The sequence below is a fragment of the Oryza brachyantha genome, chromosome 6 (genome assembly GCF_000231095.2).
Source record: "Oryza brachyantha chromosome 6, ObraRS2, whole genome shotgun sequence".
NCBI lineage: Eukaryota > Viridiplantae > Streptophyta > Magnoliopsida > Poales > Poaceae > Oryza > Oryza brachyantha.
In genome coordinates, this window is record NC_023168.2 from 12,963,095 (window position 1) to 12,990,965 (window position 27,871).

General features: G+C 47.7%; 2 protein-coding genes across 6 annotated transcripts in view; one reads left to right on the forward strand and one right to left on the reverse strand.

Annotated features, from left to right (window-relative positions):
* The window catches only part of LOC102707499 (protein SWEETIE), a 34,993-nt gene extending 34,263 nt beyond the window's left edge, over nt 1-730 (reverse strand). For all 5 annotated transcript variants that reach the window (XM_015838596.2, XM_006656060.3, XM_015838599.2 and 2 more), the window contains exon 1: nt 478-730. In XM_015838596.2, the coding sequence (XP_015694082.1) occupies nt 478-645 (168 nt within the window). In that variant the 5' untranslated portion in view covers nt 646-730. The remainder of the gene's footprint in view (nt 1-477) is intronic.
* A 9,797-nt stretch (nt 731-10,527) lies between these two features.
* Nucleotides 10,528-27,656, forward strand: LOC102717626. The gene is made up of 4 exons (XM_006656935.3): nt 10,528-10,763; nt 10,858-11,064; nt 13,367-13,450; nt 26,509-27,656. Exons 1-4 carry the CDS (start codon nt 10,641-10,643, stop codon nt 27,175-27,177), a joined length of 1,083 nt encoding a protein of 360 aa, XP_006656998.2. The 5' UTR covers nt 10,528-10,640; the 3' UTR covers nt 27,178-27,656.
* Nucleotides 27,657-27,871: the final 215 nt, after the last annotated feature.

The window sequence follows — 27,871 nt, forward strand, 5'->3', positions numbered from 1 at the left end:
AGTACTAATGCAGTCTTCCGATTATCAGGTAAACATAATCAGTAATAATGGCCCTAAATGTTTACTCATGCACTACAAAAAAATTGCTCTAATTTAGTGTTCCACTAAATTCTGAATAAATCTAAGAGATGTTCCTTTGTTCTGGTTCATTTAGAACATGAGCAACAATCATAAAGCATTTCTTTCTTGACTTATTATGCCCTCTCCACTGCAGATAAACCCAAACATGGTCACACAAAGTTGTCTGTTCAATACTTCAATTGGCACCTTATAGCTATTCGACAGCACAAGCCTGGAATACTACGACGCAACAGCGATTGGTCACACGCAAGAGATCCATCAAGGGAAACCGGGGCAGCTAAGAACGACAACCGCGACGCGCCGGTGGCTCCAGCAGAGATCATGGACGTGAGATCCGGGCCGCGCAGCGCTAGGGGGGTAGAGACAAGGGGGAGCCGAGGGAGAGGTATATATGACCTTGGGGGACTCGTCGAGGGCAGAGGAGAGCTCGGAGAGGAGGTCGAAGCAGAGGAGCGCGTCGGGGAGCTTCTGCCTGGCGGACGCCACCACGGACTCCAGCTGCGCCACCAGCGCGCCGAACCGCGATAGCGGGATGGGCTCGCCGGCGGCGCCGCGCTTCGCCATGTCGGCGGCGGTGGGGAGGGAGGGTGGCAACGGCAGCGGCAGCGGGGCGTGCGTTTGGGCTTCTTCACCCGGTTTACGATCGAGATCTAGGCGCCTTCCTGTCCTGTGCCCGTGATCCGGGGGTTATTTATCTATTTGCCGCTCACTTTTTATATTGAGCTTTATAAATATGCTGCTGGTGAGAGGATATGCACTATTTTTTCACACATGTGGAAAGTCATATCAGTCTACCAACATGTACCGACCACATATAATTACCATTTTGCCCCTTTAATTTTGTGATGAATCTATATCATTATAGCTGTATTCTACAACATTTTTAAAACACTTGCCAGATTTAATTGTTCAAAGGCAAAATAAATGGGATTACCAAAAATGATAAACAAATAATAGATCAAAATTCGAGGCATAGTAAATATGATAAAAAAAAACATATAATCATTAGGAGATTTTTACGGTGCTACATATAACATATACAACAGTAAAAGTTCATAGTAGACCACATGTTCTAGTAATGTTTCGGTAATAGTTCAACACACTCATCAACAACTATTTTTTACATATCGGGAACTAGGCTGGATGAGAATGGGAGGGAAACTGATTTTATTTTTGTTTCATAGAGGGGTAATTTGGTAATTTTGTGTGGTGTGTCCACCTTGGCAGCTGAGTTGTCACTCCATGGATATGAAAGTGGCAAAATATTAGTATAGATCCTCTCACCGGTGGCATATTTGTAAAGCCAAATCTAAAAGTAATATTTGGAGAGTTGCAAAATGTTAAAGTAGCAAATAGTTAAATATCCCGTGATCTGGCCTTGGGCAACCGTGGGTTGGGGCCGTCTTGTGTGTTGCGCTCGTAGCGCCGACTATGGCCTATTTGGTTACTTGTATCAGGCTTGGCTCGCACCTGAGATGGTTGTTTGGTTTATCGGATGGGAGTGAGAGTCAGGCCCAGTAGATGCAAAAAATGTCTCGTAACCAGGCCGAGTATAAATGGTAAAATCGACATTCTCTCGTTGGTCTGGCCCTTCTCATACGCTCTCGCTGCACCCACCCGTGCAAGCACGCAACCACTTGTGCAGGTGCGTGCACCCCTCAGAATCATTACTCTCTTCCCTCCCTCTCACTTGAGTGCCTAAACCAAGGAGCTAGGGCTTGGGGCCTCCTCTCCCGCACCGTCCTCCCCTACGTTGGTCTTTGCTGCGCCAGCCTTCCCTCGTAGACCTCCCCCGTGACCTCCGTTAGAGCGTCGTCCCCCGCGCCAACCTCCCCCGCGACCTCCACCGCGGCGACCTCCCCCGTGTTGTCCTCATCCGCGACGTCCTCCCCCGCGCCCTCCTCCGCCAGTCAGCCTTCTCCATCGCACAAGGGGAATAATTTATATGTCATCTGACTGGATTTGTAAGGGGAATAATTTATATGTACCTAATTGATTACTTTAGAATTTACTAAAAATATGTTTTTGTGACTTTTATTCAATACATATTTTCTATTGATTTTGTATGGGTAGTTCTCAGAAATGTGTCTAGCCCAACCAAACAACATCTCCTCCGTGCAACCGTTTGCTATAGGCAACCAAACAACATCTATCATATCTGAGCTTAAGCAATACGCACAACCAAACAGTTGTATCTGTATCTACAGAGAATGGCTAAATTCAGCCTGGATATAATAGATGAGCCAGGCTAGAGGAATACGAGCAACCAAACATGCCCTTTAGGACAGTCCAAACGGCTTTTGTCATGTATGCTAATGTGCCACACCTAATTTTTAGTTCTATTTTTGAAACAAATTTTTAAGTTTTTAACTTTAAAAATAAATTGTCCAAAAACTTATTTCTAAATTTGATTTTTTTTAACCATGTCAATTTGTGCCTGATATAGTCAAATAACACAACCATCTTATAAGCCTACCCGTCAACGGCCATGTTATGAACCATGTCATCGACATTTGACAACCATGTGTATGTTCTAGTTGAGATTCATTAGGCCCAAATATTTGTTAGGTGGTAGTAGTGCCAAATGGAGAGTTTATATAGGCTTAGATTAGCTTATATATCTGCACCTTAACCATATTACCTATATGTTAACATTTTATATGAAATAAGGGTGAAAGTGTAGGTTTGACACTATGTAAACATATGGCCTCAATGTGTAGAGTGGACTTTGTGGTTTTGGTGGCCAGGGAGTTAGGGTGATCCAACTACATATAATTCATGAGCATTCTTTAGAGTCTATTTTCTTACTCACCAACTACTATATATATATATATATATATATATATATAAAAAATTAGATCCTACTATCAGGTGTAGCTATTCCCTACACGTCCATGATGAAAAATATTTTCATGACTGTTTCTGCTTCCACCCAACAGAAAGTATAGACACTATTAAATCTCATGTGAATGATACAGTTATATGTATAGACTTTGTACTTTCTATTGAAAGAGAGAAGAAATATGTATAGAGGTGTTTCTGCACCTTAGACGTGAAGGGAGTAGCTACACCTAGTAGTAGGATAGATGCTTCATCTCTCTATATATACATACATATATATATATGTTTTTTTGGGTTTTATCCGATTATGTACCGAAGAATTTAACAAGTCGGATCATCATGTTTAAAGGTCCCTCATATTAGGTGATCTTTATTATTGGAAGGTTATTCTTCTTGTGCTTTTCTCCTGTCTGCTTCCAATACAATCAAATGCATGTTTTTCTCTTTTCTACTAACAATGGCATGGATACGCAAGAAAATTTGGGATAGCTGTGCTCAACATGAACATCTTTGTCGAGTGATGAGGAATGATCAACATGGACAATATGAGGTAAATGACGTTGTTCTAGGTAAGATCAAATCGGCACTACCTTGTTTTGAAGGAAATTATGATCCTCGTGCTTACATTGATTGGGAGCTCGCGGTTGATAGAGAATTTAAGAAGCATGAATTGTCTAAGAAACATATGGTTATGTGTGCCTCTAGTGTTATTATTACAAATGCTTTTTCTGGTTGGAAACATCTTTGTATGCATAATAAAACACCTCAATCTTGTAAAGATCTGAAACGATATTTGAGAGATGTTTATGTTCCCATGTATTATGCTGACATTCTATTCAACAAACTACAATGTTTAAAACAAGACACTAAAAGTGTTACTTCATAATATAACGATATGCATGCTTGTTTATTACGTTGTGGTTTAGACAAGTGCGAAGAAGCTACAAAATTGAGGTTTTTACGTGGGCTTAACAAAGAAATTCAAGACATGCTTGTTTGTCAAAGATATAGATCTCTTTCTCATTTGTTACAACTTGCTTGCAATGCTAAAAGTAAAATAGAGGAGGACATGAGAAAGAAACATGCTATGTTTTTGCCTCCTGTACTAACTATTTGTAGGAAGTGCATAACGACGAAAAAGATGAGAGAGACATGAATGAGCTGTCAATCCCACCGTTCACACTCCAAATCAATACGCCTCCATCATCTCAAGGGACCATCAAAGGTAATTTTAATGGTGCTGAAACTAATCAAGGTGAATATGTTGTTAATGAACTGAATTTATCCACTTTTCATGCTATAGCAGAGCAACCATTAATGGGACCAATTGTTGAGATTCCTGTGTCACAAGTTGATTGTTGTTCCTTGTGATAAAGAAGAGTGGTGTGATGATGCTTCACTTATATCAATGACACAACTAGTGAATGAGCATGCTATTCCTAATGATAATTCTTATTGTGCTGATTTTATACATGTTATTCACATTGCTAATGAAATAGATGAACGTGAATTGCTATCTTGTATAAATATAGTGGGCTATGTTCAGTTTGATGATTTTTGCGAGCTCGGTAATTTGAAGGAGAAATTATTTGATAAGTCTGATTTGTCATGTCCAACTAGTGTTATTTTTCATATATTTGACAAATATAATGATAAAGGCATATATTTTGTGCATAGAGTTTATATCTATTCAAATTTAGAACCTCCTGTCGATGTGGATAAAATATGCAAGCTAAAGATACATGTTATTGCTAATCATATTATCTCGAGTTTATCTTGTTTTGATTTAAAGAAACATGTAGTTTTAAATGTACTATGCAAAGAGCACCATATGGAAAAACTGAGGACGGTTTTCCGTGAAGAAGGGGAGGATGATGTGACCAAGCCTACCATTGATACAACCATTGCTCACATCAAGATCAATATGCTCAAGTACTGGAATCCAATTCGGCCACCCGCTATATTGTTGACTTCAAACGACCGCTAAATTTGCATACGAGCTCTGTTTTGGCTCCATGAGTACTTGATGAAAAGATCATGAAGTTCTCTTTCCAACGGGTCTAGCCTCATCACCAAATTCCATCCCAGTCATCCACAAATGAACAAACAAGGTGTTGCGTCACCTATCATGGGCCTTTGGGCTTGTAACTTTGTTTGGGACCCTGGCCCAAGAGGGGGTCCAAGTGGAGTGCGCCCTAATCTGGTGGAGCACGATCTTAGGGCACCCTTGGTCATCTCCCACCGCTATAAATAGCTAGGTACCCCTTCAGGGTTTCGCGGGTTTTGTTAGATTAAAGTTTAGCCATTGCTACTTGCTTGCAGCGCGCGTGTCGGGACCACCCGTCTGCTTGTTCTTCGTAACCCCAACTTATCATTTGTATTTAATTCTTATTTGCAATATTAGATTTCTTTTGTCTTTTTCTTGCTTGTTTATTCGATTTGCTTGCAGTAATAAGGTTGACTTGCACTGGCAAGATCAACAACTCAAGAAGATGTGTATCGATTGCTAAGGCGCAACATAACGTCTTGTACGGTTGTAGTCGGATCGTCAATGTTTTTCTTAAATCGTAGTTATCACAACTCACCAAAAGATCGGGCCACCCCCATTCACATCACAACCTCACTTGAGCTCGACTCAGTTGTATTTTGTTTACTATTTGACACTTGTTTCGATGGGTTCCACCAATTTGAAATTCATACCATGGGCTTAGATAGAATAACCTCTACCTTGTTGTTACTTCGATGTTTTAAATTTACTAGTCTTCATTCATTTTCCTTTTCAATTTCTAATTCTAGGCACAAAAATTACTCAAATACCCCTATATCACATTACTTCAATGCTAGACTCAATTGAGTTGTCCGAGTCACTAGACTCTCTTCGTTTTAGCTCCATGGACAATGACACTATCACTGCCTCTCTTTATCAAAGTCTTGTAGTACCTATCCAACCACCGTTTTTCAGTATTGTTACCATTCACTGGCCCTCACTCATCTTCAACCATGCTACCAGTCTAGCCCCACTAACAATGATGGTCGACGAACTCCAGCGGCTAGCCATACCATCATGTCACGGCGATGAACCACCTACTCCAACCAGCTCAATTGTTGCTACGCATGTTCAAGCACCAGGTTGTGCCAAACCTAAAAAAATATCAGCCAAAAAACACAAAGCCCAAGCATGATAGTCAGGAGAAAAACAAAGTCGGGACCTGGCACAACCTCTAGGCTTTCTCGGGTTGGGCTAGGCTTTCTCGGGTTGGGCTAGGCTTTCTTAGGTTTTTTCGAGCAATTTATAAATTCAGACTTCAATATCTAGGTCGGGGCCTAGGCGGGTGCATGGTCGGGCCAAGTCCAACTTGCATAGACTTAGTTGTTGCAGCCTCACTCGTCCTTTCCACTAGTGATGCTCGCCCTTTCTGACAGTGATGTTGAAGCCCCCTCCTCCTATCATTGCCATCTACAAGTTGTCCGACAGAAAATGTGCGCAAGAATGTCGTCCGCTATACAGAGCTGACATTTACCTAAGATTATTGTGCTTTTCTTTTACTTGTGGTAGTGATACATGTAAAGTAAAAGATTTCAATGTATTGATTGTGTGGATGCAAAGAATGGATGTAATCATGAGAAATGTATGTCATATACATTGTTGTAAAAAAATTGGCAGCAATGGTGTCAACAAGTCATAAATTGTAGCCACTTGAATGTAATCCTAAGAAATTTGCAGTGATATAATAAATTGACTCCTCCTTGCAAGCACTAGAAGGCTTTGAATCCATAAAACAAAGAGTGGGAATGCTTCAAATAGCTCCAAAATGGAATAGAAAAATAGATCCAGGGACTCATCGTGGCCCTATAGCAATAGCAGTGGTTGTCATCGAGAGGCACATTATGGCCATTGCTCCGCTCTTCCATTGGTTTATCTAGCTAGATAAGGAAGTAGCAACATGGTACTCTCTCCATCCCAGAAGACTATCTTTATCTTTTTTTTGTTTATCCTACAAAGACTTCTATTTATAGAGCGATCAATACAATAGAGTTAGAAAAATGAGTGATATTTTCATTGGAGTTTGAGAAATAAGCGAGCATTTGTGTTGGAGTTTGACAAGTGGGGGATATTTTTGTTGGAGTCTAAGAAAATATAAGAGAGACTAGTATTTTAAATTTATATTAGTATGTACTCCTTGCGTCTTCATTTACTCATCACCATTGACTATTACTGTTTTAAATTTGATCACTAATAACATTTAAACGACCATTTGGTGATTAGCAAAAGTTTTAAGATTGTATATTTATACATCACACATACTAGTAATATAATCGTGTTAACGCTATGGCTCAATTTAAAAATATAAATAAGATATTATAAACAATTTTAAATACAATCACATATAAAATAAAAGAAAATCTAAAAAATGTTATTGACATACATCTAAGTCTAAGAAATGCATTGACGAATGTGAGTTCTAAGAATGTCATCGTACAAACGAATTTGTCTGAGAAATGTCATTGCCGTTAGGTTTCTATCCATTTTTTGCCGTTAAATACATTGTTCACTCTATAACACTTAACAAAAAAGTTGACAGAACCCTAATGGCGATGACATTTCTTAGACCCATTCGTTTGTATGATGGCATTTTATAAAACTCACACTCGTCGATGGTATTTCTTAGACTTAAGTATTTGCCAATGACATTTTTTAGATTTTCTCATAAAATAAACATTCAAACTTGTTTGTCTATCAATCATTTGTTACTCTAATTATTTGAACAAACTCTAACAACTAGCAGCAAGCCACATGTTAATAGTGATTATCATAGCTTTGCATAATTAATTATATGTTGGACCATATTGTAATAAATTATAAGTTTTCAAGTTTGGGTGCTAGTTGCAGAACTTGCAAGGCCAAGTATATATGCTAATTTCAGAAACATTGCAACTATAAATTGATACACTAATTTTATAATCACTACATATCAAGTTCACACATTGTAGGGATAATTTTAATTAAATATTTATTCATATTATCTAATATTAACATAAAACTAAAACTCTATAAAACTAATTTTGATGAAAACCAGTTTATACAAACATGAGTTACATCACATACAACTTTACATCTTTTTATAATACATAAAATTTTGTTGATGTTTGTGTATATCAAAGGACAAAACAACGCTGCAACTTTCAAATAACACGTAATTCAAAATCATACATTTATTATGAGTTTAAAAGCAAACTTCATCAAGTCTTCTTATATTACGGAAAAGGATATTTAAATCAAATATTAAGTGATCATATAATACCTAGCAAATATGTATAACACGAGTTTTTTGTAGTTTAAAATATGATAGTTTTAAATAAAGTAAAATTACTAATGCTATTTTTTATTAGTTGTGTTTCCAATTTGTTTTTGCCAGGAAATGCACATATCTTTCATTTGTTATTATCAAGAGATGCACATCTTTCAATGATTTAAAAAATATTCTATGGGGAAACATAATTTGATAGATCAAGAAATTTACTTATTTTACATAAAAACATGGTGATAAAAAATATTTTCAAACACTAGATACTCATTCCTATTACCAAAGATTTATCTCTGATATTATTATTACTGATTTGACTATATGGACGTCCAACAATAATGATCTATAGCCTTGATTGATCTTATAATTAGTATAGTTATGTATGGTGTCTTCATTGTTGGTATCATTAGTGATGTTCTAAGAACGTGATTAAAATTTGTGATTGAACCTTAATCATGAAGGTACATATTGCATATTTGTAGAAACTTTATGATTAAATAAATATATCGTCAGAGGGTAAACTCCTTGAGAGCATGAGGATTGAGGGAGGAATGAGAGAGATGGAGGGGGTCGGGCCCCTCAAGAGCGATGCGGACATGCTCGAGTTATACAAGTTCGGGCCACTAAGAATCATAATATACCCTACTCCTATGTGTGGTTGTTTGGGGCGTAAGGAAATACAAGCGGCTTGGCTAGCATCGAAGCTTAGTGAGCGCCTATTGGTTGTCTACCAAAGAAGATCTCCTTTTCAAGCAAGGGCCTCATTTTATACGTCAAGAGGCTCCCACATGTGCCAGGATCCATCCTCTAAGGAAAAGAAAATATTCTTTTATGGTTAAATAATGCCCGTCAAATCTACCGACGTACAGAACGGCATACGCCTCACCACGGCATGGGCCACATCCCATTGTGACATGGGCGGAAAGACCCACATCATTCTTCGTTAAATGCCAAAGACTCCGATTACTTGGCCCCACTGGGTAGCAGCGAGAGAGAATGACCCGACGAAGATAGAGCACCGGTTCAGTCTTGAGAGAGGGGAAATGCCTCTCATCATTGATCGATTAGACGGTGCTAACACGGGCCATGCCTCCTGCTAGGGGTAGGCGCATGCATGCAGAACTTTGACCCGTTCCTGTCTGCCTCCGTCATTTCAATGAGGCGGCCTGCGGGGTGTCTCCCTCCGTCATTTCAATGAGGCGGCCTGCGGGGGGCAGAGCGCCATTAAATGTGGTGACAGGGCGTCGAGTGCACCTATGCTAACGCTTCTCACGCCACGTGCCCCCTCGTGATCATGTCGAGGGGACGGGGGTCGGGTGACTTCCTTCTCTTTGCCTGGTATACCCTGGGCCTATATCACCGACGTATATGTTTATGTTTATATAAAGTCTAGGACATAGAAAACTTTTGTCTCATTTCCAATTGAAAAATAACTTTTAACATTTGTAAACTCTATAAATGTAAGAAAATTTATAATTTAAAAAGTCACTGATATATGGGAAGTCTACGTAAGAAGAAGTGGAGTCCGTCCTAACCGTCCGATCTTACGAAGATGATTTTAATCGTCGAATTTGAAGAATGATGAATGAAGGAGGTAGAATAAGTAAAATATATTTGTGTAGATGCATATACAATACTTTTCTGGAAAAAATGACCGGTCAAAGTTAACCCGTGACAATTATTTAAAGGGAAAATTTGCTACAGTACACTCAAATTTTACGCTCGTTGGAGGGCACTACGAGATCGTGTTTTGGCCTGGAGGCATCGAAAAAATGGGTAATTTGCCACTGGACACCGCCGGCATTAATTTATTATTTCTGCTACACTTGGAGAGAGAAAACTGGATGAAAGAACCAAAATACGCTTGTCTCTTTCATTTAGACAAAGTGAGTCTGGTCATAACTGGAAGCTCCCTGATCCCCTTCTCCAAAAACCCTAGTGGCGGCGACACCCTTTCACTCGGCCACGGCGGCAACATCCTGCTGACACCTCCTTTCAATGAGTTGGACCAAAGGCAATACTGTATTTTTAGAAAGTTTCTCTCTCCAATTATAGTAAAAATAATAAATTGATGCCGGCGGTGTCTAGTGACAAATTACCTATTTTTAAATGTCTTTAGGCCAAAACACGATCTTGCGGTGTCCTCACAAAGAGCACCAAGTTTGAGTGTCCTGTAGCAAATTTTCCAAAAACAGGACGGAATGATAGGACAAAATAAAACAAGACGGTAGTAGTAGATGTTATTTTATGTTTAAGCCCATCTTACGAATGCCAAACTCCGTTTCGGCTGTAGCCAGTGGCAGTCGTGCGTGATCGTCAAACTCTCGGATTGGAAGGTTCGGGAGGGGAGGCGAGGCGAGGCGAGGGCAGAGATAGGCAGGCAGATTAGAGGCCCGTTCGTGGTTTGCCCCCATGTCCTCCTCCGCCTCCTGCCTCGCCCCTCCCCCTCCGCGGCTCCCGTGCTCCTCCAGGGCCCCCCTCCCCCCTCCCTCCTCCTCCGCCTCCGCCCGGCCTAGGAGGGCTGCTGCGGCCAAGGTACGGCGATTCGACTTTGATTTGTCCGCGAGTAATTCATTTGAGGCTTCTCTCTCTCTCACTTGCTGCTGTTGGTGGGACTTCGTCTGTTCAGGGATGGAGGAGGCCGGCGCGTGTCTCCTGCTTCAGGCAGGGGCAGGATGTCCCCACGGCGTCTGATGACGGCGCCGGCGGATTCGAGCACATCTCGCCGCCGGAGGGCTCGCGGGGCCTAGATGCGAATGCGGAAGAGGGGGAAGGCTCGAGCGAGGAGGGGGAGCGCAATTCCGAGGAGGGGGATTGGTTTGTCACGGCACAAAAGGTTAGCCTGATCGTACAACATGGCAGCTGGGTGAACGAGTTTGTGTACGCTCGTTTCACGTTCCCGTGCCTGCAGATGTGCAATTACCAATTAGAAATCCATAGTTACATCTCTCAGATATATTTGTAAGCATAGATGCCTGGGATGTTTTCTTGGACTGGCATATGGTGATATGGATCCCTAGTATTAATGAACATTAACCTATGTTGAATTTAAATCTTAAATGGGGCACATACTTCTCAATGCCCTTACAAGTTACACCACTTCATTGTGATTACAAAAAAAAAAAATCAAAGATAACTTTACAGGATCTTAAGGTTAATATGTTGTCACCATCTTTAAATGTCTCATCTTAGGCACCTGTCACAACGATTATAAATATCTTTCTTACAACTCCTGATGAATGAGTATGGACTAGTAAACACTACAGCTGTTAAACTTCCTCTCTTTGCTGAAAACATACCAGTCATATCACAAACCTCCAGTACTTTTTTGAGGAGTGGGGGCACCATGACCTGGTTGATACCGGAGCTCTCTGAAATCTGAATGTTTCTTTGTAGCTGCAAGCTTTGCAATCCACATTTACATATATTGTCCAACTCATGCATGATAAAGGTTTGTCATGCCATTCTATAGTCTGTAAAGTTGAATAAATGTGCTGCAGATAACTCAAGGGAAATAACATATTTTGCACTACAAGGGGAGAAATTAGATACCTGTTTTCTTAACCTCTAAAAACTAGGGACCTTAACCTATAGGATAGCAGAAGGATCATACCAGATGCAACCACAAGGAAGAAGTTGCTACACTTCCTGATATTTTCACCCACTTGCAACTCACATTAAAGAACTTCTGACCAACAAGTACAATCATGCCAATTCTTGCATTTCGACTTCTCCTAGAGGAATGAAAAATCTTGAACTTACTTTATGTAAATTTCTACATTCATGAGTTTATGGCACTGGTGATGCTCCACATCTTAGGGTTTTCTTAACACAAGTACATAGAGGCTAAGAGACTTATTTCTGAAGCAAAGCTTCAACCAAACAGCATATTGGGATTAACTAAGAAGCTTGTTTATTAAGCTTAACACTGAGCTGTAAAAGTTACTTTGTACGATGAGTACAGTCAAAGTGCAATCGAGGCTTTAGCCAGCAAACTTTTTCCTTGTTACAAAATTGAACAAAAATCTACATCGTCTTATTTTTATTTATCCTTTCTTAGTATCAGCGCTTTTGTTTACACTTTGCATTGTATGGTTGTACCTATACAAAAAATTAATATTTTACTGAAAACCATCTTTTCATGACTGCTAATGGTAGGAGAAATGGAAACTTAATAATTAGCAACAAATCAACCAAAATCATAACTTAATCAAAAGGTTCAGCCCTGAATTGTGATTCTATTTTTTATGTAATTCTTCTTGCAGATATTGTACAGTATATGTAGTAAGTGTAGCAGAACATTTGTTAAGCTCGACGATAAGCTGTATAAGTTGCTCCCCTGGCCAAAAATATGTCTTTTAGGACAAGATTTGGTCAAAATTTTAAAATTCCGACCATCAATTATTTCTTAAATGCTTAGTTTAGATGCACAACAAATGATATACATAGATTTTCCTCGAAAGATACTATCATTATCATAAACTTATTTGATTTTCGAAATTTATTCTAACAAAAAAATTACTGTCAGAATTTTAGAAGTTTGACTAAATCTTGTCCTAAACGACAAATATTTTTGACCGGAGGGAGATGAGCACAATCCAAGTGCAATCAAGGCTTTAGCCAGCAATCTTTTTTCTTGGTACAAAAATGAAAAAAAGTTGTAAATCACTTTATTTTTAGTTCTAGTTCCTCACTAGCAGCCTTTTTTGCTTACACTTTGTGTTGTACTTAGAGGAAAAACTCAATATTTTTTTTTATTACGAATTAGCCTTTCCAGACTGCTAACAGAAGGAGAAATGGAAGCTTAATTTATAGCAACAAATCTCCCAAAAGAATGACTTATAGTCAATAAGTTCTGCCCTGAATTGTGATTCTCTTTTCAATGTAATTCTTGTTGCATATATTGTGTAGTATATGTACTGGACGTAGCATAACATTTTAATCTTTTTGTTAAAAAGTTACTTGTGCCAATTGTCCTACACTAGTTTAAAATGCATTTTTACTGACATTCATCATCAGCTAATTTTGATATCTTATTTTCTAGTCCTCACTGCTTGTCTTTCTTGACTCCTTATCATCATTTATAGACTTTGTTTTTATCCTGCGGGTCAATGATAATTTTAAATTTTGTTCTGCAGATAAAGAGAAATTTACAAGAGAGAATATTCAGATTTCAGACACAACGATGGACTGTACCTTGGACTGGAGAAACCATTGCTCAGGTTCATTCTTTACTTCCTCTATCCATGCTGTCCGTGCTCCTTTGTCTATTGCAGTAATGACACTGATGGGTCGTTAATTGAATAGCCTACATCTGACTTTTTCTTAAATGTACATTGTGCATGCTATAAAGATGTATTGCACATCTAACGTTGGTATGCATTGAAACATGCTATCTGTAATGATCCTAGTATCATCAGGGGTGGGGGGTAAACATCCATTGGAGGGAGACCGAAGAGCTACTAATTGAAGTAAAACGATGCTAGGATGGAGGGCTCCAATTGGAGGAGGAATAAATCTAGAATATCTGGCCATATGAAAGACCATAGCTGCAATTAGAAGCTAGGGACATGTTCATTCATCTTCTCTTGCTTAGTGAACATAGGTACAACCCCATCCTTTTATACATGGATGATTCCTTAAAAGTATATATAGATAGGATGATTGACCCTTAAGAAATCTATCTCTAAAAAACCAGCAGATAGATTATGACTCAATCTAATCTTATCTCTGAAATAAGATACCTAAAACTAAAATTGCTTCAACAGGAAAACGGAGGTTGTGTCCTTGCACATTGTGAGTCCTGCAAATACACACTTAATTGCCTGAGTGGAGACACAATTCAATTTTTTTTTTATTTTAGCATTGTTCATTTGTACTAATTTGTTTACCTATGAAACTATGACTTCTAAGTTCTTTTGTTGTAGGAAATCATAGCAAATATTTTTAATTTAATATTTATGCAAACAAACTAACAGTTAGTACTTCAATACATGTTCCATGCTTATGCTTATCTTGAAAAAGGTTATCTATGTATGCTAGAATTACACATGATAGAAAATAACAATTAGCATATTGCAAGTGGCCTCATTCAACTCTTCCTTCTCACAGGTTATATATTGGCTATGAATTACTAGGCTAAAGTTTATTAGTTAACCAATGCTTTTGATTAAACCAAACTATTTGTTAGCTGTTTACATATAATGTGGTAAAATATGTTGTGTTAGAGTAATTTCAGAATTGCCATTAGATCCAACCCTAGAAGGGAGGATAAGTACACTGATACATGAGCCTCTAGTGGGCCCTACCTCATAGGCCATACACCAACACCCCCCGCAGTCTGAACTTGCCGGTGCAGCGGAGTTTGAGACTGGACAAGAAGTAAAATACACACAAGAACACACCCCCACCCCCTCCCCCCCGCAGTCACAACTAGCCACAGGTAATGTTGAGACTGGAATGAAACTCCGAGAAGGTCGAGGAGGGGAGCCCCTTGGTGAAGATGTCAGCGAACTGGGAGGTAGTCGAGACATGGAGGACCCGAACATGCTCAATAGTGACGCGGTCGCGAACGAAGTGCAAGTCGATCTCCACATGCTTCGTCCGTTGATGCTGAACTGGGTTGGTGGAGAGATAGACGGCGCTGACGTTGTCGTAGTAGACAATGGTACTCTTGGCGAGCGGACTGTGGAGCTCCGCCAAGAGCTGTCGAAGCCAGGACGCCTCGGCCACGCTGTTAGCAACGACCCGGTACTCCGCCTCTGCACTGGAGCGGAAGACAACAGGCTGTCGCTTGGACGACCAGGAGACGAGGTTGCGCCAAGAAAGACGGCGTAGCCGGGGGTGGAGTGACGAGTATCCGGACAACCAGCCCAGTCGACGTCGGTGTAAATGACAAGCTCAGTGGAAGGAGACCGGTGAAGGGCTAGGTCGTAGTCGGCAGTGCCACGAACATACCGGAGGAGACACTTTAGGGTAGTAAGATGTGTCTCGTGAGGATCGTGCATATGGAGACAGACCTGCTGGATAGCATAAGTGATGTCTGGCCGGGTGAATGTGAGGCACTGCAAGGCACCCGCAAGGCTCCGTATGCAGCCGGGTCAGCAACAGGATCACCCACGTCGGCAGATAGCTTGGCCTGAGTGTCAACAGGAGTGAAACACGGCTTGCAGTCAGTCATCCCTGCGCGCTCTAGGATATCAAGAGCATACTGTCGCTGGTGAAGGAAGAGTCCGAAAGGATGGGGTTCAACAGTGACACCCAGGAAGTGACGGAGCACACCCAGATCCTTCACAGCAAACTCCCGCCCTAGTGACTAGGGGTGGACAGAAAGCTCGTGGCTCGTTAGCTCGCTCGACTCGTGACAAACTCGGCTCGGCTCGTTTCATTTTTCTAACGAGCCGAGCTAGCATTTTAGCTCGTTAGAGATAACGAGCCAGCTCGAGCTGGCTCGTGAGCTGCTCGCGAGCTAGACCAAAGATACGCGATTCGTCGGCATTCATTGATTCCACCCCGGAAAGCATGTGTTCAATACTTTATAGGTTCACTAGGTGATTTGTTGGTTCAAACTTTAATATTTAGATACAATTTCATATGATTTGCATGTTTGAACTGAAAATTTGCTTATATAATCTATTAAAAAATTGTTTAAATTAACTTTTCATGCATGGCTCGCGAGCCTAACGAGCCAGCTTGAGCTTCGTAACGAGCCGAGCTGAGCTGGGTTTTTAGCTCGTTACGATAACGAGCCGAGCCGAGCCAGCTCATTATCTTAATGAGCCAGACCGAGCCGAGCCAAGCTGGCTCGTTATCCACCCCTAGTAGTGACTGAATGATGTGCTGGAGCAAAGGCTGACTAGATGTAGCGAGAATGATGTCGTCGACATAGAGCAGCAAGTATGTAGTGTCGGTGCCACGCAAGTAGTCAAACAGGGAGGTATCGGACTTGCACTCGTTGAACCCCAGGGAGACCAAGAACGTGGAAAACCGGGAGTACCAAGCCCGAGGAGCCTGTTTCAGACCATAGAGTGACTTGTTTAGGCGGCACCATATCCGGGCGACTGGAATGAAGGAATAAGTCTTGGGCTGTTTGGTCTTGGTCTTGTGGTGTCCTACCCACCCTTGTTTTTCAGCTTTTAGTTGCTAGGACAGCATCTAGGACAGGTTGTTAGGATGCTCTAGGACAGGTGGTTAGGATGCTCTAGGACAGGTTGTTGAGATGCTCTAGGACAACATCTTTTAGACTAGTAGGCAGCTATAAATATGTATCCAACCCTCCCCGGGAAGAGCATGACATTTGGTGATAAGTAAACAGAAAATTGCCCCAAGTTTGAGTGTCATCCTCTCACCAATGAGAGTAACAATAGAGATACTAACATCTGGTATCAGAGCCACACTTTCCTGTAGGTTGAATATCTCTTGCTCCTCCCCTTCCCAAGCTCGAGTGAGCACTCAGCCACCATCAACAGCAGCACCACCGGCTGCTCCTCCTTCCCCTTTCCCCTTCCCTTCTCCACGTAGCAGCCCCCCGGAGGCGCGCCATGTCCGACGGACAGTCTCGGCGTTCGGGCGCCTCGAGCACACGACGTCAGCAGGACGCCGAGCTCGCTGCAGCGCAAGAGCGCAAGCGAGCAGCGGCACAGACCGCAGCAGCAGCAGCAAGGGCAGCAAGGCTGGCAGCAGCGGAGTTGGCGGCGATCAGGGCGGAGGCAGAAGCAGAGGAGGTGGAAGATGCAGCACGTGCGGCGGAGGCTGAGGTTGAGACCTTGCGTAGCAGCATCAACGGCTCCATCGTCGGCGACATCACCGCCGACAGGGACCTTGAGGAGCTGGCGAGAGGAAGGGTGCGGGAGCGGACAATACGGTGGGCAGCAGCCCACTCCCATGGCGGCGGCGGTCCAGGGGACCACGCATCCGTCGACGGCGCCCCAAGCGAGGGCGCGTGCGGCAACGGTAGCCCAGATGGGCGCAGGCGTGCCGGCGGCAACCCAGAGAACACACGCCGCGGTGGCTACCCTCCCGGTGATGGCGGCCGGATCTACGGAGAGCGCGGCCCTCACAGGCAGCGCGACTCTCCCTCCCCTGACCGGCGCCATGGCTACCACGGCATCCAAGCGGTGGTCAGGGACTTTGGTCCCGGTGGTGGGTGGCCTACCCTCACCAAGACCAACTACATCGAGTGGGCCGCGGTGATGAGGGTGAGGCTCCAGGTGCGGCACATGTGGGAGGCAATTCGGTATGGCGACGTCGACTACGATGAAGACCGACGGGCGCTAGACGCCCTCATCGCTGCAGTTCCATCCGAGATGCAGTTTTCCCTTTCGCAAAAGCGGACTGCCAAGGAGGCCTGGGATGCCATCGCTGCGGCACGCATCGGCAGCGATCGCGCCCGCAAGAGCACGCTGCAAGCACTCCGCAAGGAGTGGGAGAACCTGGCCTTCAAGCCAGGTGAGGACATCGATGATTTTGCCCTCCGTCTCAACACTCTGTTGCAGAAGATGGTGCAGTACGGCGACGACACCTACAACGAGGAGAGAGCTGTCGAGAAGCTCTTCCGCTGCATCCCAGAGAAGTATAAGCAGATTGCCCGCTCCATCGAGTCTCTGCTGGACCTCTCCACGATGACGATCGAGGAGGCGATTGGTCGCCTCAAGGTCGTCGACGGCGATGAGCCACAGCCCCTCTCCGGGCCCATCACCATTGGCGGGAAGCTCCATCTCACTCGGGAGCAGTGGGAGGCCTGCCAGGGTGATGGGAAAAAGGGGGAGTACTCCTCGGTAGGCGGCCGCAAGCGCGGCAACCTGCACAAGGGGCGCGGAGGCGTCCGGGTCAGGTTGCGAGGACGCATCCGGGGTGGAGCCCGCGGAGGCGTCCAGGGCGGCACCACCGGCAACCGCAGGCCGACGCGAGACGACGCCTACCGCAACTGTGGCAAATCTGGCCACTGGGCCAAGGACTGCCGACAACCACGACAAGGCCAAGCCAACGCCGCACAAGTGGAGGAAGAACCAGCCCTGCTCCTGGCACACGCAAGCATCGAGCTATCTCCAGCGGCACCGGCCGCATCGGCTTTCCTCCACCTAGAAGAGCCGAAGGCACGAGCCCTTCTTGGCGACGACTCCAACGACAAGACTGATGGATGGGTCCTCGACACCGGGGCCACCCATCACATGACCGGTCGACGGGAGTTCTTCACCGAGCTTGATCCCAGCGTCCGAGGCTTCGTCAAGTTTGGGGATGCCTCTGGCGTGGATATCAAGGGCACCGGCTCCGTCATCTTCACCACCAAGTCCGGCGAGCACAGGCTGCTCACCGGAGTCTACTACATCCCCGCGCTGAGGAACTCCATCATCAGTATTGGACAGCTGGAAGAAGAGAAAGGTTCATGCGTGGTGATCAAGAACGGAGTCATGAGGATTTGGGATCGGCGCAAGATCGGGGAGCGCCGTGGTCGCCTCCTTGTCAAGGTAACCAGAGGCAACAACCGACTCTACATCCTCAACGTGCAGGTAGCACAACCCGTGTGCCTCGTCGCCCGCCAGGACGACGAGGCGTGGCAGTGGCACGAGCGCTTCGGCCATCTCCACTTCGAGGCCCTGAAGCGGCTCAGTACCAAGGAGATGGTGCGAGGCATGCCATGCCTTGACCACGTGGAGCAGTTCTGCGACGTCTGTGTGTTGACGAAGCAGAGGCGGCTCCCCTTTCCCCATCAGACGAGCTTCCGAGCCAAGGAGCGGCTCGAGCTCGTGCACGGGGATTTGTGTGGCCCGGTGACTCCGGCCACACCAGGAGGACGACGCTTCTTCTTGCTGCTCGTCGACGACCTCTCTCGCTACATGTGGGTGACGGTCCTCGGTAGCAAGGGAGAGGCTGCGGACGCCATTAGGCGCATGCAGGCTGCTGCAGAGGCGGAGTGCGGCCGCAAGTTGCGCATCCTGCGCACCGACAACGGCGGCGAATTCACGGCGGCTGAATTCGCGTCGTACTGTGCCGATGAAGGTATTCACCGCCACTACTCCGCGCCGTACAGCCCACAGCAGAACGGCGTCGTTGAGCGGCGCAACCAGACGGTTGTGGGGATGGCTCGAGCCCTCCTCAAGCAGAGAGGAATGCCGGCTCTCTTCTGGGGGGAGGCGGTGGTAACGGCCGTCTACATCCTCAACCGCTCACCTACCAAGGCTCTCGATGGCAGGACGCAGTACGAGGCTTGGCATGGGCGCAAGCCATCGGTCTCCCACCTGCGAGTCTTTGGCTGCCTCGCGTTCGCCAAGGAGCTTGGCCACATCGGCAAGCTCAACGACAGGAGCATCCTAGGGTGTTCATCGGCTACACGGAAGGCTCGAAGGCCTACCGCATCCTCGACCCGGCGACACAGCGTGTGCGCACGGCGCGCGACGTGGTGTTTGACGAAGGGCGCGGATGGACATGGGACAAGACGGTGGACAACGGCTCTACTCCGACGTATGACGACTTCACTGTCGAGTACATCCACTTCAGGGAAGCTGGGGGAGTGGGCAGCTCCCCTTCACCGAGCGTGCCTACCCCAGTCTCCGATTCTCCACCAACTCCAGCACCCACCACTTCGGTAGCGCCACGCTCTCGAGCCATGACTTTGGCTGCGCCGTGCTCTACGCCGACACCACCACAGTTGGCGACCCCACGCACTCCGACACCACCAGCCACCCCTCCGGGCACGTCCACACCAACACCAGCTCACGTCGAGCGCAGCCCGGTGCAGTTCGCTACTCCGCTCTCACACGATGAGGAGCGCATCGACGCCTACCATGATGGAGAGCCCCTGCGGTACCGTACGATGGAGGACCTCCTCGGCGACCAGCCAGTGCCGGGACTGGTGCCTCATGACCTGGAGGAACAGTTGCACCTTGCGTGCGACGACGGCGAGCCTCGGTCCTTCGCAGAGGCCGAGAGACACGCGGCATGGCGCGCCGCGATGAAGGCGGAATTGGACGCGGTTAAGGAGAACCGCACCTGGGAGCTTGCTGACCTCCCTCATGGTCATCGTGCGATCTCTCTTAAGTGGGTGTTCAAGCTGAAGAGGGATGAAGCCGGAGTCATCGTCAAGCACAAGGCTCGCTTGGTGGCACGTGGTTTCGTGCAGCAGGAGGGGATCGACTTCGACGATGCCTTCGCCCCAGTGGCACGGATGGAATCCGTGCGACTCCTTGCGCTGGCAGCTCAGGAAGGCTGGCGCATCCATCACATGGACGTCAAGTCGGCGTTCCTCAACGGCGACTTGAAGGAGGAGGTTTACGTGCACCAGCCGCCGGGTTTTGCGATCCCCGGCAAGGAGGGCAAGGTGCTATGTCTGCACAAGGCCTTGTACGGCCTGCGGCAGGCACCGAGGGCGTGGAATGCCAAGTTGGATTCCACGCTCAAGAGGATGGGCTTCGAGCCAAGCCCCCACGAGGCTGCTATCTACCGGCGGGGAAATGGAGGAAATACCTTGCTGGTGGGTGTTTATGTTGATGACTTGGTGATCACCGGCACCAAGGATACGGAGGTGGCAGCGTTCAAGGAAGACATGAAGGCCACTTTCCAGATGAGTGACTTGGGGCCCCTCTCCTTCTATCTGGGGATCGAGGTGCACCAAGATGACTCCGGGATCACACTTCGCCAGACTGCCTACGCCAAGCGCGTAGTTGAGCTCGCTGGGCTCAACGATTGCAACCCAGCACTCACCCCGATGGAGGAGAGGCTGAAGCTGAGCCGGGCCAGCACGGCGGAGGAGGTGGACGCTACGCAGTACCGGCGTCTTGTGGGGAGTCTTCGCTATCTCACCCACACACGGTCGGACTTGGCATTCTCCGTCGGCTACATTAGTCGGTTCATGCAGCGACCGACGACGGAGCACCAGCAGGCTGTGAAGAGGATCATCCGCTACGTTGCGAGGACTCTCGACCACGGCCTCTACTACCCGAGGTGCCCTGGAAAGGCACAGTTCATTGGGTACACCGACAGCGACCACGCCGGCGATATCGACACTAGCAAGAGCACGAGCGGGATTCTCTTCTTCCTCGGCAAGTGCCTCGTTAGCTGGCAGTCGATCAAGCAGCAGGTGGTGGCCCTATCCAGCTGCGAGGCTGAGTACATAGCGGCTTCCACTGCTTTGACCCAGGCACTCTGGCTTGCTCGACTGCTCGGTGATCTCCTCGGCCGAGACACTGGAGTGGTGGAGCTTAGGGTGGACAGCAAGTCCGCTCTGGCCCTGGCAAGGAATCCTGTTTTTCATGAACGGAGCAAGCACATCCGGGTGAGGTACCACTTCATTCGAGACTGCTTGGAGGAAGGGAGCATCAAGGCAAGCTACATCAACACCAAGGACCAGCTTGCGGATCTGCTTACCAAGCCCCTTGGTAGGATCAAGTTCCTTGAGCTTTGCTCTCGGATCGGGATGGCTCAACTTTCTCACAAGACGACGCACAAGACTTAGGGGGAGAATGAAGGAATAAGTCTTGGGCTGTTTGGTCTTGGTCTTGTGGTGTCCTACCCACCCTTGTTTTTCAGCTTTTAGTTGCTAGGACAGCATCTAGGACAGGTTGTTAGGATGCTCTAGGACAGGTGGTTAGGATACTCTAGGACAGGTTGTTGAGATGCTCTAGGACAGCATCTTTTAGACTAGTAGGCAGCTATAAATATGTATCCAACCCTCCCCGGGAAGAGCATGACATTTGGTGATAAGTAAACAGAAAATTGCCCCAAGTTTGAGTGTCATCCTCTCACCAATGAGAGTAACAATAGAGATACTAACATGGAATCCACAAACCCCGCTGGCTGGCTGCAGTAGACTGTCTCAGACAAAGTGCCATGAAGAAAGGTGTTCTTCACATCCAACTGATGCACAGTCCAGGAGAGAGAGCAAGCGAGAGGACCTTGCGCACTGTGGCAGGCTTCACCACCGGATTGAGGGTCTCATCATAGTCCACACCAGGCCGCTGAGTGAAGCCTCGGAGAACCCAGCGAGCCTTTTAGCGATCCGAGGAACCATCCACACGACGCTTATGCGTCCAGATCCACTTGTCGGTAACCACATTGCAACCAAATAGACGCGACACGAGGTCCCATATCTGGTTGGCAAGTAAGGCGGCATACTCCATCGCCTAACGCCAGTGAGGATCAGCCAGCGCGTCGCGGACAGAGGAGGGGAGCGGCGAGACCCCTTGCTCATCTATAGTGGCGGAGAGGGCCGAAGGCCGGAGAACACCCGCCGCCTGCCGTGTCACCATGGGATGAGTGTGGCCAGGCTCCCGATGGACGACGGGCGGATGATACACCATCGGGTTGAGGCGAGAGCGAGCTTGAGGGTGGATCGACGGCTCGGGTGGAGGAGGTGGAGGCACCGGACCCGTGGCCGACGTCGTCCTGCGTCGGTAGACAAGCAGGGGTCGGGTAGGAGGAGGCTCTAGGGCCGCGCGTGTCGCTGGAGGGGACGTCGGGGCCGCGCGTGGCGCGGGAGGGTGTTCCAGGGCCGTGGGTGGCGCGAGAGGGGATGCCGGGGCCGCGCGTGGCGCGGGAGGTACCAGGGCCGCGCGTGGCGCAGCGGAACCCACTGGAAGAGATGGCGGTGTGCCCAAGAGACCGGTAGGGAAGGGATACATAGGTGGTTGGACCACCGAGTTAGTCGAAAACACGGACTCTAGCTCAGAGTCAGGAGTGGCAGTGGTGGAGGTGGAGTAGGGAAAATCGGACTCTTCAAACACAACGTGCTGGGAGACAAGGACTCGGCGAGAGGTGAGATCAAAGCAGCGATACCCCTTGTGGTCAGGGGAGTAGCCAAGAAACACGCACCGAGTTGAGCGAGGCGCCAACTTGTGAGAAGTGCAGAAGTGTTAGGGTAGCAGGCGCACCCAAAGACACGGAGGTGATCATATTGAGGGGGCGTGCCGAAAAGAGCGTGGTGGGGTGTGGGAGCTGGGGAGGCAGTGGAAGGAAGGCGATTGAGGAGGTATGTGGCAGTGTGGAGCCCCTCAGCCCAAAAGCGGGCAGGGAGGCCTAGAGAAGGAGGGTGCGCACAATATCGTTCGTAGTGCGAATCATCCGCGCTGCCTTGCCGTTCTGAGGAGAGGTTTACGTGCAAGACATGCGTAGGTGAACACCACGGGAAAGGAAGAAGGCACGAGAGGCGTGATTGTCGGACCCACAGCCGTTGTCACAATGGACGATCTTAATGGTGAAACCAAACTGAGTGGCGACCCAGGCAAAGAAATGAAGAAGGGTGGAGAATGTGTCAGACTTAGCATGCAACGGGAAAGTCCAAGTGTAATGAGAGAAATCATCAACAATCACCAGATAACATTTAAAGCCAGAAAGACTAATGATAGGAGAAGTCCACAGGTCACAGTGAATAAGATCAAAGGCATGACTCACATGCGAAGAAGAAGAAAAAGGAAGTCTAACATGACGACCTAACTGGCAGGCATGACAAAAATGCTCATTAGGCGTTCTAGTACAAGGAGGATCTGCACTACGACGAAGACGAGCCAAAACGTCGCGGCCGGGGTGACCAAGCTGACGGTGCCAAGTCGTGGAGGTAGTGGCAAAAGCAGCTGATAGAGATGAAGTCGATGGTGGAGCAGCGGAAGCAGGAAGACGGAGGGTGTAAAGAGGACCCTGGCTGTCACAACGGAGGAGAGGACGCCGGGGAGCCAAATCCTTAACAGTAAGACCAGAAGAGTCAAATTCAACAGAACAAGAGTTGTCAGCAGTAAATTTGCGAATGGAAAGAAGATTGTGAACCATCTAAGGGGCAACAAGAACATTGGGAAGACGAAAGGAACCAGGAATAGTGCCCGCAGAGGTGACAGGAAGACAAGAACCATCCCCAACCATGATGGCGGAAGGACAAGAAGGATTGGGGGGATGGACAGAGGAGAGTATACCAGCATCAAGAGTGGTGTGATACGAGGCTCCCGAGTCGACGATCCACCCTGCGCTGATCGGCGGAGTTAGCTGCATGGTGCTGAAGGACTGAGCCAGGGCCGCCTGGTGCCACCCGGCCAGGCCGGAGGCTGGCTAGGCAGTGCAGGAGAAGGCCATGACACCGGGGAAGTGGGGCCGGTGAACATGGCCATGGGAGGGCGAGCCCCGTCTCCCGGAGTCTGGAACGGCCACATCGAGATGCGCCCTGACCATGGGTTGCTAAAGGATGGCCAGGGGACACCTCCAGGAGCGGGTGCCGTGGCGGGAGTACAACGACCTCCCCCACATCCCCCTCCAGAAGCACCACCAGGAGCTACGGCCGGTGGAGCACCACCGGAGCTACGCCACCACCACCACCACGGCCTAGGGGGAGGAGCGCCAAGGAGGGAAGTGGCAGGTGGGGCAGTGGAAGGTGGAGCAGCAGCGACGAGAGCGGTAGTGGTGGACGAGGTGGACGAGCCTGGCGTGAGGTACCGAGTGATCTTGTCGAGGATGAGGTCGTCCTGTACCTGCAGAAAGGTGGGGAAGGGTCGCCGTCGAGGAAGCCAGGTCCTAAGGAGGTCGTAGTTGCTGTTGAGACCCCTCAAGACATGCAACACCAGGATCCGGTCGATCACTGGGCAGTCGAGGTCGAGGTCATGAAGGGCATCCGCCATGCCCTTCATCCGTTGGCAGTACTCACCAACGGAGAGGTCCCTCTGCACGAAGGTGCGGAACTGCGCGTCCAGCTGAAGGGCGCGAGCCTCGGTGTTGCCGAGGAACTGACCCTCGAGAGCCAGCCAGGCCTGGCGTGCGGTGCCGTCGGGAGCCCGGACGATGTCCTGGAGATCGAGGGAGATGGTCGCAAAGATCCAAGACATGACGATGCTGTCGAGGTGTAGCCAGATCCCATCCTATGACGGAATGGGAGCATTGGCAAGGACGTGATCATCGAGGGCATAGCGGCGGAGGGCGAGGAGGACCTGGTCTCGCCAGCGACCGTAGGAGGTGGACGAGGCGTTGAGGACGACGGAGACCGGGGCCTGGATGTTCTGGACGCCGACCACCTAGAGGTGGAGCTGAGCGACCATCGGATCACTCGGGTCGAGGCGAGCAGGACCATCGGGCTGGGGCGGGCGAGAGGAGGCGACGGTGTCGGAGACGTGGACGACCGGCGAAGGCTCGGCGGAGAGAAGCAGGAAGTGCTCTGCCTCGGCAACACGGTGAGCCAGGGCATCGGCCTCGGCGCGCTCGCGCTCCTAGGGGAGGGCGGCCGCTTGGACCTGCTCTTGGGCCGCCAAGGCCTCGGTCTTTGCCGCGAGGAGAGCCGCCGCAAGGGCGGAATCCGCGGAAGCAGCCCAGTCAGATGCGATCGGCGGAGACGGAGCCGCGGCGAGAAGCTCCGGCAGCATGCCTAGGCCAGCGTAGGAGAACCCCGGAGGTAGGCCGAGCCTGGCAAACGCGGAGGAGGGGGCGGTGAAAGTGGAACCCACTCCCGCCACACCCGCGAGGTCCATGGCGGTCGGAGGAGGCGCGGCCGGAGGGGGCACAACAGCAGCCGGTGGCGGGGCAGTGGTGGTTGGCGGCGGCCTGCCAGCTGGGGCCACGGCGCCGACAGCAGTGGTGGCTCCTGGGACGGCGCCCCGCCGCGCGGTCGGGCTTGCAGCGTCTTGCGCGGCGCCCGACGGCTCCCCCCCCCCCCCCACGGTGCACGCGCCCACGGCGGCGGCCGAAGGGGCTGGCACCGCGGCGGGGAGGCAAGGGCGGCGAAAGGGGGGGGGGGAGGAGAGGGAGGAGGGGGGAGGTGGCTCGCCGGCAGCGGCGGGTTTGCCGGCGGTGCCAGGGGAGGAGGGGGTGGGGAGAGAGAGAAAGAAGCTAGCTTGATACCATGTTAGAGTAATTTCAGAATTGCCATTAGTTCCAACCCTAGAAGGGGGGATAAGTACACTGATACATGGGCCTCTAGTGGGCTCTACTGGGCGTCATAGGCCATACACCAACATTATGGTATATATGCTAAACGGTACTCTCTCCGTTTCATATTGCAAGTTTTTTTAGCTATGTGTAGATTCATCAATTCATCAATATATATATGTCTAGATTTATTAGCATCCATATAAATTTAGATAATACTAGAAAGTCTTACATTGGGATACAGAGGTAGAAATAAGATATGTAGACATGATTGATTGGTGGCATATCACAAGAGGCCTCATTCCACTATTCCTCCTCATTGAGTATATATATTGGTCAAGGTACCCATGCTATATTTATTAGTTAAACTGCTGTTGTTGATTAAATAAATGTTTCTTAGCAGTTTAAAATGTTGTGCTATGATAAACTTGGTTACACTTACTGAATGCAGGTCATGATTTTATGGATTGCCACATTTTGGTTTGTGGGTTCCTGGATAGTGCCGTTTTTGGCTCATGCTGCTGGCTTTAGCAAGGAAACATTGACACATCGGGGTCAAGCACTCTATAGCCTCCTTACAGATATAACTGAAGGCCTTGCTGGAATTGCTATTCTTCACCACTGTCTTGGTAGATTTCGCCCCCTTCCTCCTGGTTGGTTTGAGTTCAATTTAAAGGGAAGATGGTATTTGGATGTAGCGTTGGGGTGCCTGTTATTCCCGCTGGTCAATTTTCTTTCTCACATCAACATCAACCTAGTACCAATGTCATCAGGGCCAGTTGCCGGGGTCTCCAGTGTAGAACAGTCCATTGTGGCCCGTGATCCGGTGGCGATGGTTTTGTATGCTGTGGTGGTCACTGTATGTGCACCTATATGGGAAGAGATAGTGTTCCGAGGTTTCCTCCTTCCATCTTTAACGCGGTACATGCCGCTTCCATGGTCAATCCTGGTAAGTGCTGCAGCTTTTGCACTGGCACACTTCAATGCACAGAGGGTTATGCCTTTGGTTTTTCTTGGTGTTGTGATGGGAGGGGTCTTTGCAAGATCACGCAACTTGTTAGCATCAATGGTATTGCACAGCCTATGGAATGGTTTTGTGTTCTTGGATTTGATGAAGTGAGCTATGTTGGTTACGGTGCAACTTCAGGTACCTGATATGAACTCTACTCCAACTACGGTTCACATTTTAATGGACATGATAAAAGCATGTTTATTAAGGACACAGGGTGGGTACTCGGATTTTTGTGGAGAAACAGTGTAAACTAAAGAGAAAAGAGCAGCGGTTTGTTGGCGCTCTAGTGCAGGGGAATAGGCTTTACAGTAGAACCAGTAGGGTGTTATCCATGGCCATAGGATTTGTACCCAGAAGCAGCTTTGTTGCTTTCATGTAAATCGCATACGCATGAGAATAATTGTCTCATGGTGTATAGATTCCCCATTCAGATTAAATTGTGTATTCATTTCCCCCTTTGTAGTCTCTGAAAAATAAAATTCATTAGTATGTCTTGTCTGGTGATTTGGCAGGAATGCCACTATCCGTTCGACTAATTCTTTTGCCCATTCGATTAATGATGCTATTCTACACTGAGTTTGCTCGTATATCAGTATATATATATGGAGATGCTTTGAACAAGTTGTGCATCTAAAGTTGAATGAGCATTGGTGGTGTTCTGCATGTCGCGCCTGCCGAGGAGCTTGAGAAGATAATTTAAATGGGACATTATTTTCATAATTCTATTACTAATTGCTGATGTTATTGTATACTTTCACTATTTTGGAGATGCGGTTTGTACAACATTAGGAGAGTGTTCTCT